At 53.4% G+C, this 17,219-nt stretch overlaps 1 protein-coding gene across 4 annotated transcripts; it reads right to left on the bottom strand.

The window, feature by feature from the left end:
• Nucleotides 1-7,321: 7,321 nt before the first annotated feature.
• ZNF7 (zinc finger protein 7) lies at nt 7,322-16,857 on the bottom strand. Of its 4 annotated transcripts, none has more exons than XM_040261452.1 (5): nt 16,222-16,618; nt 15,330-15,374; nt 14,726-14,852; nt 12,891-13,007; nt 7,322-11,636 (listed from the first exon to the last, which is right to left on the bottom strand). In XM_040261452.1, the coding sequence occupies exons 1-5, from the start codon at nt 16,243-16,245 to the stop codon at nt 9,853-9,855; spliced, it is 2,097 nt and encodes a 698-aa protein (XP_040117386.1). In that variant the 5' UTR covers nt 16,246-16,618; the 3' UTR covers nt 7,322-9,852. The 4 variants fall into 4 exon arrangements, with proteins under 4 accessions (XP_040117386.1, XP_040117388.1, XP_040117387.1 ...); XM_040261454.1 differs by lacking the exon at nt 16,222-16,618 and adding an exon at nt 16,744-16,857 and having other exon boundaries at nt 9,802-11,636; XM_040261453.1 differs by having other exon boundaries at nt 9,802-11,636; nt 12,891-13,004; nt 16,222-16,624.
• Between the last annotated feature and the right edge of the window lie 362 nt (nt 16,858-17,219).

Here is a 17,219-nt window from a genome sequence, read left to right as displayed (position 1 = left end):
CATCAAACCGCATGCGCCCTCTCCACACCCTCTCCACAGTGGTCAGTCTGTCTTCCTGCCAGGTAAGGGCACCCACTGCGCTGGTGGGCCCACGTTCAGGCCAAGGCCTTTGTGAGGACACAGGCTGTTCAGCCTGCCTTGTGCAGCATCCGAGCTGTTGCTCCTTTGCTCTTGGAAACCCTATGTTTCAGGGTGCATATTTCATTCCCCGTCTTAAATCCCTGACCTTAAAGCGCATTCTAGTGGAGGGGGTGCGGGGAGAAATGTGTAATAAAAACAAGCAGTGTAGCTCGGGAGAGGGTAAGCGCTGCAGGAGGTGCAGCAGCCTCCAGAGATGGGTTGCAGGGCGGTGGGAGAGCTGGGCTGCACTTTAAATCAGGTCTTGGGGTGGGTCTCCTGAGGACGTGGTTCTTGAGCCAACAGGAGGCAGGGACACTGCTCGGAGGGAAAGCCTGTGGGCGCAGGGCTGCAGCCAAGTGGGAGGAGATGAGTGGAAGCGCAGGGGCAGGCCGAGGGCCTCTCTGGGAACTGAGAGTGAAATGCGTCGATAGACGTGTTTGAGGATCACACCGGATACTGTGTTGACTGCAGAGGGCAGGCCGCAGGATGGGGTGAGGAGTCTGGAGTTGGTGGTGGCGGCGGAGAGGGGAGCGGGGGCCTCGCCTAGGTTTCTTGCAGCTGGGTGGCTCAGGCAGCTCAGACCGCCATAGACCAAGTGGCTTGAACAACAGAAATGACTTGCTTGCAGTTCTGGAGGCTGGGGTCAGCGTGCCAGCAGGGTCAGGTCCTGGTGAGGCCTCTCCCCTGACCTTTAGACTTGCCTCTGTACATGTGTATGCATGTGTGTGTGAGTATGTGTGTGTGTGTGAGAGAGAGAGAGAGAGCGCTCTCTTAAGAGAGCACCAGTCCTATGGGATCAGGGCCCTGTGTTTATGATCTCATCCAACCTTAATCACCTCCCTGAAGGCGGCATTTTTAAATGCAGGCTCAGAAGGGGTTTGGGCTTCAACAATTGAGTGGGAGAGTGCTGGGGAAGGGGGAGCATGGGCCTCTCCTGGGTGCCTTTAGGGCAGCAGTGTGCAGAGCCCTTGACCAGCCCTGTCCCCTCCAGCATAACTGCACCCCAGGTAGGGGGCCTGGCAGTGTCCCTGCCTCTGGTTTTCTCTACCAGGAAACCAGGTCACAGCCTGGTAGGATTAATAGGCCCAAGCATCAGGCAGGAGCTTCCTCTGAAAAATAGCGATTGGGTTTGGGTGCCCACCTGGCATCCTTCCATGTCTGTTGGAAGCCCCTAGCCTTCCCCAGCACCCCTTTCTTGTCCCCACTCTGTGCCAGAACCCATCAAGAGCAGCAGTGTTTCCTCTGTGCTGTTCCCAGAATGCTCCCATGATCTTGAATAATTAGGCCTTTCCCTGAGCGAGGGTTCCAGCAAGTTGGGCCAAAGGGACAGACAGGAGGTGTCCTGGGGGCTGCACTCAGAGCTGGGGTTTCCTGAGCCATGTCCCATGTGGGGCTCAGTCCTGGCTGAGCCGAGGGCTGCGGACTCCCCATGTCTGCAGTATCAGCCAGCATCCTGGGCCCTTCTTCCCTGAGGACAGGAGCTGGACTGGGCCATCCTCGCTGCTGCCTAGGCCTCCCCACAAGGACCTGTACTGTAAGCTGAGCACCATGTCTGCTTCAACCAGTGATGGAGGCCCTCTTTGCTATGACTTCTTCCTCAACCATCAGGCATGTGTCAGGAATATGTACTTATTATGATATGTTTGGAAAATCCTAAAAAATCAAAACTAAAAAGAATCAAAAAGCTCCTTTGCCCATAGACAGCCATGGAGAAACCGTCTTGACCAGATTTGAACTTATTCTCTGTGCTGTGTCTGTGTGTTAACGCAGCTCTGTTCATTTAACTCTCCCTGAACATCATGGTCTGTCTACTGGCTGCAGAGCATGCATCCCTTCAGTGGGCATGCTGAGTTTCCCTTGGGCTTGACACAGAGCACCAGAGACTGGGCAGCTCCTAAAACAGTAGACATCCATTTCTCACAGTGCGGAGGGTGGACAGCCGAGGTGGGGCCAGCAGGGTCAGGGAGCCGTGGTCCTGGCTGCAGACATCGCTGTCCTCATGTGGAGAGAGGACACGTGAGGGGACTCCACAAAAGGGAGGGGGCTCAACCCTCATGACCTGAGCACACCCAAAGGCCCCCCTCCTCACATTTGACATTAGATCATTTGACACAAACATTCAGAGCAGAGCAACTTCTGTGTTTCCTTTTTTTTCTCAATTAAAAATGACAGTGATGTTATGCAACTGGAGATTATTATACTGAGTGAAGTCAGAGAAAGACATATCACTTACATGTAGAATCTAAAATACCACATGAACACATCTACAAAACACAGACACAGAACAGAATTGTGGATGCCAAGGGTGAGGAGGCGGAGAAGGGAAGGATTAGGAGTCTGGGATTAGCAGATGCAAACTATTGTGTACAGGATGGAAAAACAGTAAGTCCTCCTGTACAGCACAGGGAACTATATTCAACGTGTGTGTGTGACTATGTGACAGTGTATGAGTGTGTATGTGTGTGTGTGAGAAAGCGCTCTCCTCTCAAGTGGGCACCAGTCCTGTGGGATCAGGGCCCTGTGTTTATGACTTCATCTAACCTTAATCACCTCCCTGAAGGCTGCATTTTTAAATGCAGGCTCAGCAGGGGTGTGTGCTTCAACAATTGAGTCCATAGACTCAATTGAGAGTGCTGGGGAGCGGGGAGCAGGGCCTCTCCTGGGTGCCTTTAGGGCAGCAGTGTGCAGAGTTCTTGACCAGCCTTGATCATGATAAATCATGGAAAATGTGTATGTATAACTGAATCACTGCTGTACAGCAGAAATTATCACAACATTGTAAATCAGCTGTATTTCAACAAAATTGTTTTAATCACTGATATCAAGAAAGTGAAGTTGCTCAGTTGTGTCTGACTCTGTGACCTCATGGACTGTAGCCTAAGGCTCCTCCCTCCATGGGATTCTCCAGGCAAGAGTACTGGAGTGGGTTGCCATTTCCTTCTCCAGGGGATCTTCCCGACCCAGGGATCGAACCCAGGTCTCCCACATTCCAGGCAGACGCTTTAACCTCTGAGCCACCAGGGAACCCCAATAGTAAGCAGTAAATGGATTTTATTTATTAAAACTGTTTAGAGGTAGGAACAGAGAAGGCAGAACGTGACCATTTTCCACATTGAATCATACCTTGTGTAGCCTTTTGTGTTGGTGTTTTACTTAGCATCAGTTCTCAGTTCAGTCCCTCAGTCGTGTCCGACTCTTTGCAACCCCATGAATCGCAGCATGACAGGCCTCCCTGTCCATCACCATCTCCTAGAGTTCACTCAAACATATCCATCGAGTCAATGATGCCATCCAGCCATCTCATCCTCTGTCGTCCCCTTCTCCTCCTGCCCCCAATCCCTCCCAGCATCAGAGTCTTTTCCAATGAGTCAGCTCTTCGCATGAGGTGGCCAAAGTACTGGAGTTTCAGCTTTAGCATCATTCCTTCCAAAGAACACCCAGGGCTGATCTCCTTCAGAATGGACTGGTTGGACCTCCTTGCAGTCCAAGGGACTCTCAAGAGTCTTCTCCAACACCACAGTTCAAAAGCATCAATTCTTCAGTGCTCAGCTTTCTTCACAGTCCAACTCTCACATCCATACATGACCACAGGAAAAACCATAGCCTTGACTAGATGGACCTTTGTTGGTAAAGTAATGTCTCTGCTTTTCAATGTTATCTAGGTTGGCCATAACTTTTCTTCCAAGGAGTAAGCGTCTTTTAATTTCATGGCTGCAGTCACCATCTGCAGTGATTTTGGAGCCCCCCAAAATAAAGTCTGACACCGTTTCCACTGTTTCCCCATCTATTTCCCATGAAGTGATGGGACCAGATGCCATGATCTTAGTTTTCTGAATGTTGAGCTTTAAGCCAACTTTTTCACTGTCCTCTTTCACTTTCATCAAGAGGCTTTTTAGTTCCTCTTCACTTTCTGCCATAAGGGTGGTGTCATCTGCATATCTGAGGTTATTGATATTTCTCCCGGCAATCTTGATTCCAGCTTGTGCTTCTTCCAGCCCAGCGTTTCTCATGATATACTCTGCATATAAGTTAAGTAAGCAGGGTGACAATATACAGCCTTGATGTACTCCTTTTCCTATTTGGAACCAGTCTGTTGTTTCATGTCCAGTTCTAACTGTTGCTTCCTGACCTGCATATAGGTTTCTCAAGAGGCAGGCCAGGTGGTCTGGTATTCCCATCTCTTTCAGAATTTTCCACAGTTTATTGTGATCCACACAGTCAAAGGCTTTGGCATAGTCAATAAAGCAGAAATAGATGATTTTCTGGAACTCTCTTAGCATAGTGTTATTAAAAAAAAAAAAAAAGCGACCATTTTAAAGCCCTAGGGGCTTCCCTGGTGGCTCAGATGGTAAAGAATCCGCTTGCAATGCAGAAGACAAGGGTTCGATCCCTGGGTTGGGAAGATCCCCTGCAGAAGGGAATGGCTACCCATTCCAGTATTCTTGCCTCGAGCAATGCCACGGTAGACAGAAGAGCCTGGCGGGCTGCAATCCTCAGAGACCCAAAGATTCGGACATTACCTAACTTCCCAAAGCACGTCCTTGCGCGCCCCCTACAGGCCAGGCCCTGACGACGCAGCCGAGTGGGGAGAAGGTACAGGTTGAAGGAACCACCAGGTGCAGGCGCTCCACCAGGCTCATGTTAGCCCGTTAACTCCAAGGCACCGACGTGGTGACGAAGCGCAGAGAGGTTTGAGTCTTGACCAAGGACACGCAGCTGATGGGGGAGCTGGTGGGCGGCTCTCCGCGGCGAGAGGCACTCGGTGCTGGCTCCCGTCCCCAGAGGCCGCTGGCCCCAGGGTGAGGACACGCGCTCAGGGCAGATGTCCACAGGCTGGGGCGTGTCTGTTTTGCTGGTTAGCATAGCAAAGTTCACTGGTACAACCAGGAATGAGGCCTGGAGTCCAAGCCTGGCCCAGGTGCCCCAGCTGTTAGCTCTGCTGCCACAGAAGGGCCCTGTGGCTATGATTCCGTGATTTTAAGGCACGTGCTTGGCAGGAACACACACAGGGTCCCTTCCTGAGGGACCCTGGAGGAGGACAAGAGCTCTCAGCTGAAGCCCACCTCATCCTCTCGGCTGATCTAGCAGGCAGGGGTGCTTTTCTGACCGAGGCTCAGAGCTCCGCGCCTCAGGACTAGGGTTTGCACAGCCTCTTGCCTGCCAGGCCACAGAGGCCTCTGTCCCTGTGCTCCCGGCCGGGGTAGCCCCGCTGCCTCGCCGCCAGCCACATGGCTGTGTCCACCTTGCTCATCCCCTCCCCAGGCCCTGGAAGGTCAGCAGACTCAGGGTCTGGGGCCCTCTGAGGCTCTGTCTATACGTGTTGTCATCTCCACCCTTGAGGGGTCCAGGCCGCTAACTGGGAGTGCAGAGCTCTGCTTACTCACCTGCTTCTCTCCCCCATCCCCAGAAGGCACCATCTCTGCCTTTTAAGCCACTGGTCAGGAACACCTGGACCAGAACATTGACCTCCATCCTTGGGAGGCTGGATGTGGTGGGCCCTGACTATGTTCACCCCTCACCTTGGCCTCCGATGAGCTCTTGACAGCTCTAATACTGCCAACCCCAGGTTGTCCATTTGTGAGCCCTTGTGCTTGTCTCAAGGAGACGCACACGGGCAAACAGTGACATAGGCATCACTGTACAGAGAGAGAGGTTTTCGTGAGCAGACGATGGGCACCAGGCTGTTCCCAGGACCGCTGGCTCCTGGCACTGAACGGAGCCAGGTAATGAGGGGCCCCAGACTCCAGACCATGCACAGCCTCTGGCCTTACTGTATGCAGGAGGTAGACACGATCCAGCTGGAGAAGTTCCCTCCAGCTGTGGGGCACAGGCTTACAGGCTAGCAGAGGTGGCCCTCCTCACCTGCATTGGGTGTGGTGACCTTTTCTCTAAACGGCTAGAGGATATTTTAGCCTTTCAGGTCATGATTCTATCAGCTCTGCCACTGTAGCTCAAAAACAGCCAGAGAAAACAATGAAACCAATGTGCATGATTATATTCCAATAAAATGTCCTATGGACACTAAATTTTAATTTCACGTCACAAAATTTGTTTCAACCATTTAAAACCCATTCTTAGGACTTTCCTGGTTGTCCAGTGTCTAAGACTCCACACTTCCAGTGCAGGGGCCCTGGGTTCAATCCCTGGTCAGGGATCTAGAGCCTGCATGCCACAACTAAAAGATCCTGTGTGCCACAACTGTGACCCAGCACAGCCAAAACCAGAAAAACCATTCTCATCTCCAGGGCCATGCAAAACCAGGTGGGGTGAGGGTGGTTTTAAACGCTGTGCCTCCCTGCGCGCCTGTAGGGCTCCCTGACTGCAGAGCTGGCCCTGCCACCGTGTCCCCAGACAAGAACAAGACCTTGCAGAGAGCAGATGTTTGACCTTATGTAGACCTCTGTGGAAACTTGGCACTGGAGCATTTTCTCTCATCTGTGGGCCTCTAAAGCTTCACCTCAAAGCCTGATGTACCTCAAACACAGCATTCATTCAACAAACTTCTCCTGGGCTCTGAGTGCAAGCCACATCCACAAGGGGACACACGGATGTGACAACCCACTGGGCTCTGCAGACACCCCACTTTATTAGTGAAGCTTCCACAATGCTCAAAGTATCATAAAGCTTATCTGATAATGAAGACAAATTTCAGGTCAAAATTATGAGTTTAATTTGTCTCCAAAAGAGAAATCCAAAGTATTTTAGAATCTATCCTATAAGTGTTCTAGAAATTCTCTTTGGCCATGCTGGGCATCTTGTGGGATCTACGGAAAGCTGAGTCCTGAACACTGGAGTGCCAAGAAATTCATAGAAATTCTTAAAATGAGTTTACTGTTCCTGAAACCCCACTGGGAAATACAGCTTGGAAGTAGGATTGAATAGTCCAGAATTCCCACACCTGGCAGGCAGCCCTCTCCTCCCCTCCCAGCACACACACACACACAAGTACGAAGACACTTCTCCGTGCTCTGGGATCTGAAACCCATGCAGCAGCAGTTTGAATGCAACGTCATCAGGTGACACACAAATACCACAAACCTTTTTCACGTGGACGCAGCTAAGGAGACTCCTCACCCAATACTTCTGCAGCCAGTATTCTAGGCTCGAATGTAGGCCTTGAGATTTCTATTGAATTTTTGGTTATCCTGGGACATTTAAGTGAACAAAACGTAAGAACAGTGGAAAAATAATACCTCAAAGGTTGGAGGCAGGACTGCCACACAGTCAGAGGCACCTTGCAAGCAAAGGGCCAGCTGTGTTCGAAGAACCTTTATTTGGTCACACTGAAATCTGATTTCAATATAATTCTCAAATGTCACAAAATAGTCTTTCCCCACCCCCCTCCAACCATTTAAAAATGTAAAAACCATTCTAGTTCTAGGCCTTTTACAAGGTAAACTGGGACATGAAAATTCTGAAGGTGATACAAGCACATGTGGATTGTGAGCAGCACCAAGCCCACGTGGTCAGGAGCCCTGCCGACCGGCCTGGAAGCAAAACCAGGAGGCTGTCAGATCAGAAGCAGCTGCCGCATTGGTGACGCCTCCTTGGCTGTGATTACATTTCTCAGATATGCATGCATTTACAGACTGACTCCAGCTAGGTTTTGTGGAGGTCCCAGGCCAGTGTCCTCAGGCTGATCACCAGGCTTCACAGATGTGGGCACAGGCCTGCATTTGGCCCGCGGGGCACACAGTGGGCCAGCCCCCAACAGGACCATGTTGATTCCGAGTCCAGGTGCTAGAGTGTGTTTAAGGCTGGGTCCTCTGGCCCTTTTTGGCTGGCCTGCAAGTGCTGTCAGGGAAGACAAGCATCCTGTGGAGCAGACTCTGGAGTCCAGAGGCCCTGCACCGCTTTGCGCATCATTACCAGGAAGTGGCCAGGAGGACTCCCTTGTGGGGAGGGCCCATCCGATGACAAACCACTTTCCTAGCACCTGCAGAGGGTGGGGGTGTGGCATGTCCACCCAGGACCTTGATCTTGTCCCACTGTTAGGTGGCTCAAAAGGCCTAAGATATGGCCCACTTAGAGGTACCCACCTTGCCCGGCTCTGAAGGCAGTGATCACCTGGTTGAGCACAGCAGCTGAGGTGGGGACATAACCTCTGGTGTCTGGAGAGGTCCCTGCCCTCTTGCACTGACTTTCAGACACAAGTTGTGGGTGAAGCTGGGGGTTACAGCTGCTGCAGACACACAATGTCTGCATGGTGCCCTACTCAGGGCAGGAGCACACCGAAGTTGCAGGCGGGGCAATCCTTGTCCCTAGACAGCACTGCAACCTACACTACTTGTGCCAGCGAAGCAGCCAAACAGGCTGAGCTGCTGGGGGGTTGAGTCCCGTCTACTTGCTGAGAACATCCTGGACTCTGCTGTCCCAACCTCTCCAGGCACCTGGAGCAGCTGCCACTTGTTCTCGGAGAGAAACCCATAGGCTGCTACTGGGCTAGGTCACACAAGGCGAACCTGGGCTTAACACAACCCGTGTGACATGACCCAAGTCCTGTTGCAATAAACCCGCAAGTGTCCTCAGGGTCACCTGTTGGACACGGGAGAAGTGGCCCCTCCGTGGGAGACAGTCCTTTGCCCTATGATTATCGACAATGGTGCCAAAGATCGCCAGGTCTCAGGGTGGTCCTGGGTAGCAGCTGGTGACACTCCTCATCCTGAGTCCCCTGCACAGCCCAGGGCCCTAGGTCATGTGGGAGCCACTGCTACACGTCAGCCTCATCCTGCAGCTCGCAGGCCCTTGAGCTGCTCCAGGAGCCGCTCTGCAGCCCAGCCTGTCAGTCAACCAGAGCAGTGATGTTCCCTGCACGTTCCTCCCGCTGGTGACAAGATGGCCACATGCTCTGACCACTCGACCCAAGCCGGGCCATGCTGGCAGAGAAAACCTGACCAGGAGGCGATGCCAGCAGAGTGGGCTTGCTCACTGGCACCCAGTGCTCGGCACCCATGGGCCCTCTGCCCGGGGACCTGTGGGGCCCGTTGAGGCCACATCCCCACGCTGATCCTGGTAAGCAGGTGTCTCCAGCACCTATCGGCCTATGCAAAGGCACCAGCTCACGCGTCTGCCTGCAGACCTTCCAGTTCTGGTGGTCCGTGTGGCTGGTGTTTTGAGGGTACGCCTCTGGTGGCGTCCTCGGGGCTGCTCTTTCACTCTTGTAACCACTGTAAGACAACACTCGGGGAGGCCATTGGGTTCCGGACTTACAGCAGGCCAGGGACTGTCCCCAGGCCTGGGTGCTGCTCCTGGTGTGCCTGCATGGACCCAGCACCTCCCTGAAGAGAAGGGCTGCTCTGCGAGGCATATCCACTGAGGAGAGCAGAAGGGGAGCCCGGGCACCCCCCTAGCGGCCCTGCACAAACACATCCTTGCTGCAGAAGCCAGTCTGGTACCTGGGGCCTAAGGAAGGCATCCCAGGTGACTTCTTTCACCCCCTTAGCCAGTGGGGCTGCCGGGGCTCGTCTCATGTCTCGTCCACAAGGTCCAGGGTCATCCCTCTGAGAGCTCAAATGCTACATGTGTCACCCTGATGTAAGACACGAGCTTTATTGGAGGGGATAAGGTCAAACGTGCCAGCAAAAACATACACCATGTATGAATCTCAACACCTAAGAGAGCAGTTCTGAATCTTCCCTAGTTTTCTAAATCTTCAGTGTAAAAGATCCCATTTCAAATAAGTTAAGGCTGTAGGTTTATTCACATTTATACACATTTGTAAAGGTAAGTGGTCTAGCCCATGTGAATTTTCTGATGCTGAGTAAGCCTTGAGCTCCTATTAAAAGCTTTGCCACATTCATTACATTTGTAAGGCTTCTCTCCAGTGTGAATTCTCTGGTGGATAATGAGATGCGACCGCCACCTGAATATTTTCTCACATTCATTACATTTGTGAAGTTTCTTTACAGGATTAACTCTCCTACGACTCGCGTGGGTGGAAGCCTCCAGGGTGCTCCCGTACTCACGGTACCACTGGGCACGAGTGTGGATCCTCTGGTGCTCGATAAGGTATGAGCTCCGGCTGAAGGCCTTCCCGCACTCGCTGCATCCGTAGGGCTTTACCCCGGCATGGATAATCTGGTGCTGGAAGAGGGTGGAGTTCTGGCTGAAGGCCTTCCCACACTCGCTGCACTTGTATGGCCTCTCGCCCGTGTGCACCCTCTGGTGTATCGTGAGCTGTGTGCTCATGCTGAAGGCCTTTCCACATTCGAGGCACTCGTAGGGCTTTTCCCCCTTATGAATCCTCTGATGGTAAATGAGGCTCGAGCTCTGGCTGAAGGCCTTCCCGCAGTCACTGCACTCGTACGGCTTCTCCCCGGTGTGAATTCTCTGATGCTGAATGAGGTGCGAGCCCTGGACAAAGCCCTTCCCACACTCATCGCACTTAAACGGTTTTTCTCCAGTGTGAGTTCTCTGGTGGCGAATAAGTCGTGAGCTGCAACCAAAGGCTTTTGAACACTTGTTGCATTTATAAGGTTTCTCTCCAGTGTGTGTCAGTTGATGCTGACTCAGGCGGGAGACCCACCGGAAAGCCTTCCCACACTCGTCACACTTAAATGGCTTCTCGGGAGCATGCATCCTCTGACGTGCACCCAGGCTAGGACTCTCTGGGGTTCTCGGGAGCTCAAGCTTCTCCCCAGCATGCATCCGCTGGTGCTGAGCTAGGGTTGAGCTCTGGCTGAAGGCCTTGCCGCACTCCCGACACGGGTAGGGCCGCTCTCCTGTATGGGTCCTCTGGTGCCTGGCCAGCTGAGACTGCTGGCTGAAGGCCTTCCCACACTCCCGGCAGCCATAGGGCCTCTCTCCTGTGTGGACCCTCTGATGATGGATCAGGCTGGAGCTCTGCCCAAAGGCTTTTCCACATTCTTCACACCTGTAGGGCTTCTCCCCAGTGTGAATCCTTTGATGCTGGATAAGTTTTGAGCTCAGGCGAAAGGCCTTCCCACAGTCGGTGCACTTAAATGGCTTCTCTCCAGTGTGGATCCTCTGATGCTGAGTAAGCTGTGAGCACAACCTGAAGACCTTTCCACACTCCCTACACTCATATGGTTTCTCTCCAGGCAAGGTACTCAGATGTCTCCCCTGAAAGCAATCAGATAACTTTTTTTGGCACTCTTGGCATCTGTTGGGTTTCTGTTGGGTATTCATTTCCTGGTGCAAAGCAACATCTGAAGGAGATCGCAAACTCCTGCCACATACATCGCACCTTCGGAAGGACTCCTGACTTTGATCAGGCTGACAACCCAGGCGGCCACTGCTTCCCTGCTCGCCATGACCCTGGAACTCGTCCTCGGCGAAGGCCTTCCTGGGAGCCGTGGTCCCCATGTTCAAGAAGTTTTTATGGAAGAGGGAGCTTGGCTGTCTCTGTGAACAGACTTCAGGATCTGAGTTGTTTCCAAAGCCAGGACTCTGGGGAAAGTCCTGGGGCAAGGTTTTGACCATGACCCCCCCAGATTCTGATTTAAGACTGTCCATGTCCTCACAGGCCTGCTCACCATCAGTCCCAACTGTAGAATCTGAAATGAACAGGAAGCAAATTGCTACTAATCCCCTGTGCTCAGAGAAAGGTGACTGGGGGGTGGGGGTGCATACCATCCCTGGGACTGAGCCCCAGGACAGGCTGTACTGAGCATTTGGAAAGATGCGATGAGAAGTCAGTGCCTTTTGACAGTGGTCAAAATCTGGTTCTGTTCATGCTTAATGCATTCATTCAGTTACTATATACCTAGAAGACTGCAAAAAGCCACTCTCCTACGTGGAGGACAGGTCATCTCACAGGGAATGAGTAGGAGGAAAAACCCACAAAGAAACAAAGTGAGCCCAAAAGGGTGGAGGATAAGAGGCAGGGTTAGGGTACCTGTGAGAGGAAGTAGAGTAAGGAGGAAAGAGGGGCTGAAAACTGAACAGAGGGGTGTTATGTACTGAGAAAAATGAGGCACAAGAGCTGCTAAGGGGCACACAGGGGTGAGTCCAAGAGAGGTGGGCCTCAGCTGTCCACTGGGCAGGGTTCTCTCCAGCCCCTGCCAGTCCTGCCCTCTGACTCACACTGCTGTGTCCATCCCTTGCTGCCCTGCCCCTCAGCTTCCAGGAGGCCACAGTGACTACACTGCACTACCCTGACGCCTCCTTCCTGGGGGTTTCCAAAGGGCCCACCTCCCTGCTTGCCCTCCACCTGGAGGGATGTGGCCACCAGCCAAGGAATACCTGGAGCCACCAGAAGCTGGAATAGGCAGGGAGGATCCTCCCCTACAGGTTTCAGAGGGGCCACGACACTGCTTTGACCTTGGACATGTGGTTCCCCACAACTAAGGAACAGTAAATCTCAGCTGTGGTAAGCCTCCAGTCTATGTGCTTTGTTACAGCAGCTTCAGGACACCAACACAGCCCTGGAACTTCATCTGAGAGGCTGGGGTCACCCAGACCCCATGAAACTCTGGAGGGAGCGTGGCAGTGGTAGGTGAACAGCTGCTCAGAGTCACACGTGTGCCTTTGCTTAATAAGAATATTAGTAAAATTCAAACTAACAAAACGTGGTTCAAAAACAAACTGTCTTGCGTAATGCACAGGAGTTCTATGCCCTTGCTTTTCTGTAGTTTAGTCTCTCCTGAGGCTGCCCCATGACTGGCCTACACCTCTAGACCCACCCCACAGCATACCCAGGCAACTCAGCAAAGCTGCATGGATGGCCTCTGGGGTCCCCCTCCAGCCTCCCACCTGAGCCCTCGCCAGGCATGGGGACCCTGAATCCCTCCTGTGCCCAGAAGCCTCACCTGTCCGGGTTGTCCTGGCTGCCTCTCTCCCCTCTGCTCCTTGCAGGTCGAGGACCCATGGATCCTGCCCCTGTTCTAGCCGGGAGATCAGCTCAGGCTTGAAGACCAGGAATCCTGCTGTGGGGGCAGCAGAGGAGGAGACGGCATCATTGTGGCTGGGAGTGTAGCTCGGGGCTCAGTTCTCCCTGGTCCCCAGGAGTAAAGGGTTGGGGGCTACTGGAGCACAGGGGCCTCCTGTCCAGACCTGCTGCCTCCTGAGGCTGGACAGAGAGGAACGTGTGGACTCCCATTCTGGCCCTGCTGCAAATGGAGACAGGGCCAGGACTGCCAGGGAGTCCTGTCACCCAAGTCTGCAGAACACAGGCCAGCTCTCCCCAATGGGGAGAGAAGCAGGCACAGCCAGCACTTCCCTCAGTCCCCTCAGGAATGCTCCAAGAGGCAGGGGTGCTGAAGAAACAATACAACAACAAATCAACCAACAAAATGGATTTTAAATCAGAAGGTGTGAAGCCCAATCAGCAGCCAGCAGCCCCAGCCTCAAGTCCTCACACAGAGCCCAGGGCCTCAGCAGAGGGCTGGAGACTGGCAGGCACCCCCTGGCACCTGCCTTCTGGGGCCAGTAGCCCCCATGCTGTGGGGCAGCCATGTGAAGTGCTCCCAGCCCACCCAAGGGCCGGTCAAGCCCTCTGGCTAGAGCACTCCTCAGGTTTTCAGCCATGGGGTGGAGAAGGCAGCAGGCAGAGAAGGTCAAAGGCTCAGGTGACAGCAGGACCCCACACTCAACAGGAAATAGGTTCCTGCCAAGCACATGTGTGCTGCTCTCAGAGAAACGTCCCTGGGCAGCCAGAAAGGGGGTCGGGCAAAGGCCATGAAACAATACCACAGCCTGCACCTGATCTAAGTGCAGCTGGACACAACAGCAATCACAATGGGTGGCTCAAAACGATTACTATCTGGAAACTATGTGATGAATTAGTAAGTGGCAACTGTATTTACTATGAGTCAAAATTTGTAGGATGCAGCTGAAGTGATATTTATGCATAAATTTTCATGTTTTTAAATACACCAACTAGAATCAAGAATGGTAAACACAGAACAGGTAAATACTAAACTCAAGAAACAATAAGAAATCTGACTGAGTAGCTGTTCAAGCTATTTCAAGTTTGGATTCTATTTCTATTCACTCAAGCAGAGAGTCCACCTATCTAACTTTTAGAAGTCCACCTACACTGTGAGCACAGCCAAAAGGTACGAAGGAAAGAAAAGAAACAACACAGCAGACCCAATAACTTAAAAGGGAGGAAGGAAGAAAGGCGGAAAGACTCAGTGACAGAGCGCCCTGCCCCTCCTGCCCCCCAAACCCACAAGCTGGGTCTCTGAAAGATGAAACAACAGTCTCATGGCAGTATCAATCACGGTCAACACAGTGAAAAAATGCTGCAAAAATAAATAAGGGAAACAAATACAAACATAACAGACATTAAAAATGAAGAGTGTTGTGAATAAGTTAAGTACACACTAGAAAAATTGAAAATCTGAGTAGCTGTTTAAGCTATTTCAAGTTTGGATTGTATTTCTACCCACTCAGGCAGAAAGTCCACTTACCCTGTGAGCACTGAACCACATGACATATGCAAACCTGGGAGCTTGCTTGGCTCACCAAGACTCCTCCTGGGGTCAGCTTCTGACCCACAAGAACTCAAAGTCCCAAGCCCCTGCCTAGCTCACGAGGACTCGACCACATGGAGCCCAGATCTGCAGCCTCTAACACAGGCCAAAATAGGTGGGTGCTGACCGATGATGGAAGGGGTAGGGGTGTCCGAATAAAGCCTCACCTAGTCCAGCCACACTGCTGTGGTTCTCAAGCATCACCTCCTTGTAGAGAGCCCTCTGGCCAGGGTCCAGACACTGCCATTCCTCCCGCGAGAAGTGCACAGCTACATCACCAAATGTCACAGCCTCCTGAAAGGACACACACCAGTCTCCTGGCTGTCTCAATCACAAAGACCACAAGGCTGAGTGAGACAGTCACCAGGCCGCTTTGGTTTTAAAATCGAGGGAAGGAAGGAAACCCCTGGCTGTCTTGCAGTCAGGACTCTGCTTCCACTGTAGGGGGCACAGGCTCCATCCCTGGTCAGGGAAGTAAGATCCTGCAAGCTGTGCAGTGTGGCCAAAAAATAAAATCAAATCAAGGGGAGGGACGGTATGGAGGAGAGGGCGGGACCCAGACCATGGGGATCTATAACCCTCCCCTAAGAGCCTCAGGCAGGCCCAATCTGAGCAGGGTTTGTTCACTACCTTGGACACACCCGAGATTGGCAAGGGGTCAGCAAGAGGCCGAGGGTCTAGGTCCAGGCCCATTGGGCACGGTGGGTGCCCAGAGGAGCAGATAGGGGCCTCACAAGACGAGGGAGGGAACAGGGGAAGTCAGACTCCTACCATGAGGCTCGGTGGGTGGGAATCCACGTGTCCTGGCTGAGAGACCTGTTGGCAGTTACCAAAGAGTCAGAGGTCACAATCCTGGAGGCCCCAACCTCTCACTTCCAAACTAATCGAGGGGGGTACCACGTCCTCCAATCCTTTACTTCCAACTCCAAGTGTTCTCTGGCAGGGACTTGTGGTGGGGCCAAAATGGCCGTAGCACTACAGTATCTGCCCTCCGAAGCTTCATTCATCTTTCAGAGAGTGTGACATGGAAGAATTACTCCACAAACATGAAATGGATAGTTGCCACGTGTACCAGGGCTTGGCTATGCAATAGGGATGTGGTAGTGAACAGCACACAAGGACTCTACCTTCTTGGAGCAGCCTAGTGGGATAAAGAGTTAACTGACCATGCAAACAAACCAAAATTACAACTGTGATGACAGCACAAGTACAAGGGACTCAGAAAGCATTTAAACTAGGAAACTCTGACTTAGTCTGATGGGTTACTTCCCCTAGGTGCTAACTCGGTGCTAATGGGGGTGGGGAGGGAACTCGTAGGCAGCAGAAACAGAGTGTGCAAGCGCCAGAGGCAAGGACCCTCCGAGGCAGGAAAGACTAGGGCTGAATGAGCCAGTGGGGCAAGATCTCAGGCAGCAAGATGAGTTGGGCGGCTGGAGTAGACAGGAACCAGAAAGATGGACTGCAGGGAGAAGAGGAGGGGACACCTGACCACACCCCAACCCTCGTACAAAAACCTGACCCCTCTCCGGGCATCCCCCTGGGAGGTCAGAAAGAGAAGTGGACTTCCTAAGGGAGATTCTGACTCCAAAAGCGGCTTGAGGGAAGAAGCTTTAGGCTATGAGCTGATTCAGCCTGCAGTGACCACTGTCAAGCGGTTCCCCACCTGGGCCTGGCCAGCAGCAGGCATGTGCCTCCCAGTGCTGGATCCTGGGTCCCATGTAGAGAAGTACAGGCTCTAAGTAGCAGCCAGAATTAAGAGAAAATACACAGCCTACGATCCCAAGACATAGCCCTTTTGGCCACCTTCACGAAATTTAGGTCTTGAAGGAGCAGTGAGAGAGGGTAAAAGAGTGCCCCCGAGGGAGATGATGGGTATGCAGGCTGGAGCATGCCTAGAACCGGAGGGGAGGCTACGAGGCTGCCGCGAGGCCGGATCTGTGGGATGACCCCTCCCGCTTCTTCCCGGCCAAGACGGACAAGGCTCGACCACCGCCCTACCAGGCGCCAACGGGCTCTCAGAGCCGCCCGCTCCACCAACGCTTCCCAGCGGAGAGACCAGAGAAGCGCGGGGCCCGCCGCGTCGGAGGCGGGAGGACGCGGGGGCCGGTAGGAGACCTCTTAGCCCAAGGGGAGAGGAGAACGTGGGCCGCCCCGACTCTAATCTACGCTCTCAGCACCGACTCACCCTCCCGGGGCCAGCCAGAGACTTTACCAGCGCGACGACGCCGGAAACGGGCCTCGGACGCTCGCCGCCGCTCGCCCCGCAGACTTCCGGTTGCTCTGGGCGGTTCGGAGGTTCAGCCCACTTGGTGGTTCCCAGCCGGCCCCCAATCCGGGGAGCCGGAGAAGGGGCGGGGCCAGGTAGCTTGGGAACCTACAGAGCCCGGAGCGGGCGGGGCGGAATCCGGTAAAGGGCGGGGTCACAGCTCAAGGAGGGCGGGGCTGGGGCCGAGGATAAGCCAGGGCCGGGGCTCGCTGCTGTGTGGCCTAGGGGCGGGGAGCAAACCCGGACGAAGCCGGAGGAGAGCGATCTGAGGGTCGCCCGGGCCGGCCCCGCGCACCTCTGGTCACAGTCTGGGCCGCTGGTCCCCGCACTGGGTTCTGTGTGCGGGCTGCTGCCGGGTAGAACGCGCCTGCTGGGCCTGTTCCAGGCTCCAGGAC

This window comes from Oryx dammah, unplaced genomic scaffold (assembly GCF_014754425.2).
Source record: "Oryx dammah isolate SB20612 unplaced genomic scaffold, SCBI_Odam_1.1 HiC_scaffold_19, whole genome shotgun sequence".
Classification (NCBI taxonomy): domain Eukaryota; kingdom Metazoa; phylum Chordata; class Mammalia; order Artiodactyla; family Bovidae; genus Oryx; species Oryx dammah.
This window is presented reverse-complemented; position numbering and strand designations above follow the sequence as displayed.

Coding starts and splice junctions, on each gene's coding strand:
- ZNF7 (XM_040261452.1), bottom strand. CDS start 16,245: ATGCCTGCTGCTGGCCAGGCCCAG. Junction 15,375..16,221: donor CTGCTGCTGGCCAGGCCCAG/GTGGGGAACCGC, acceptor AACTGCCAACAG/GTCTCTCAGCCAGGACACGT. Junction 11,637..12,890: donor AGCCAGGACAACCCGGACAG/GTGAGGCTTCTG, acceptor TGTTCATTTCAG/ATTCTACAGTTGGGACTGAT.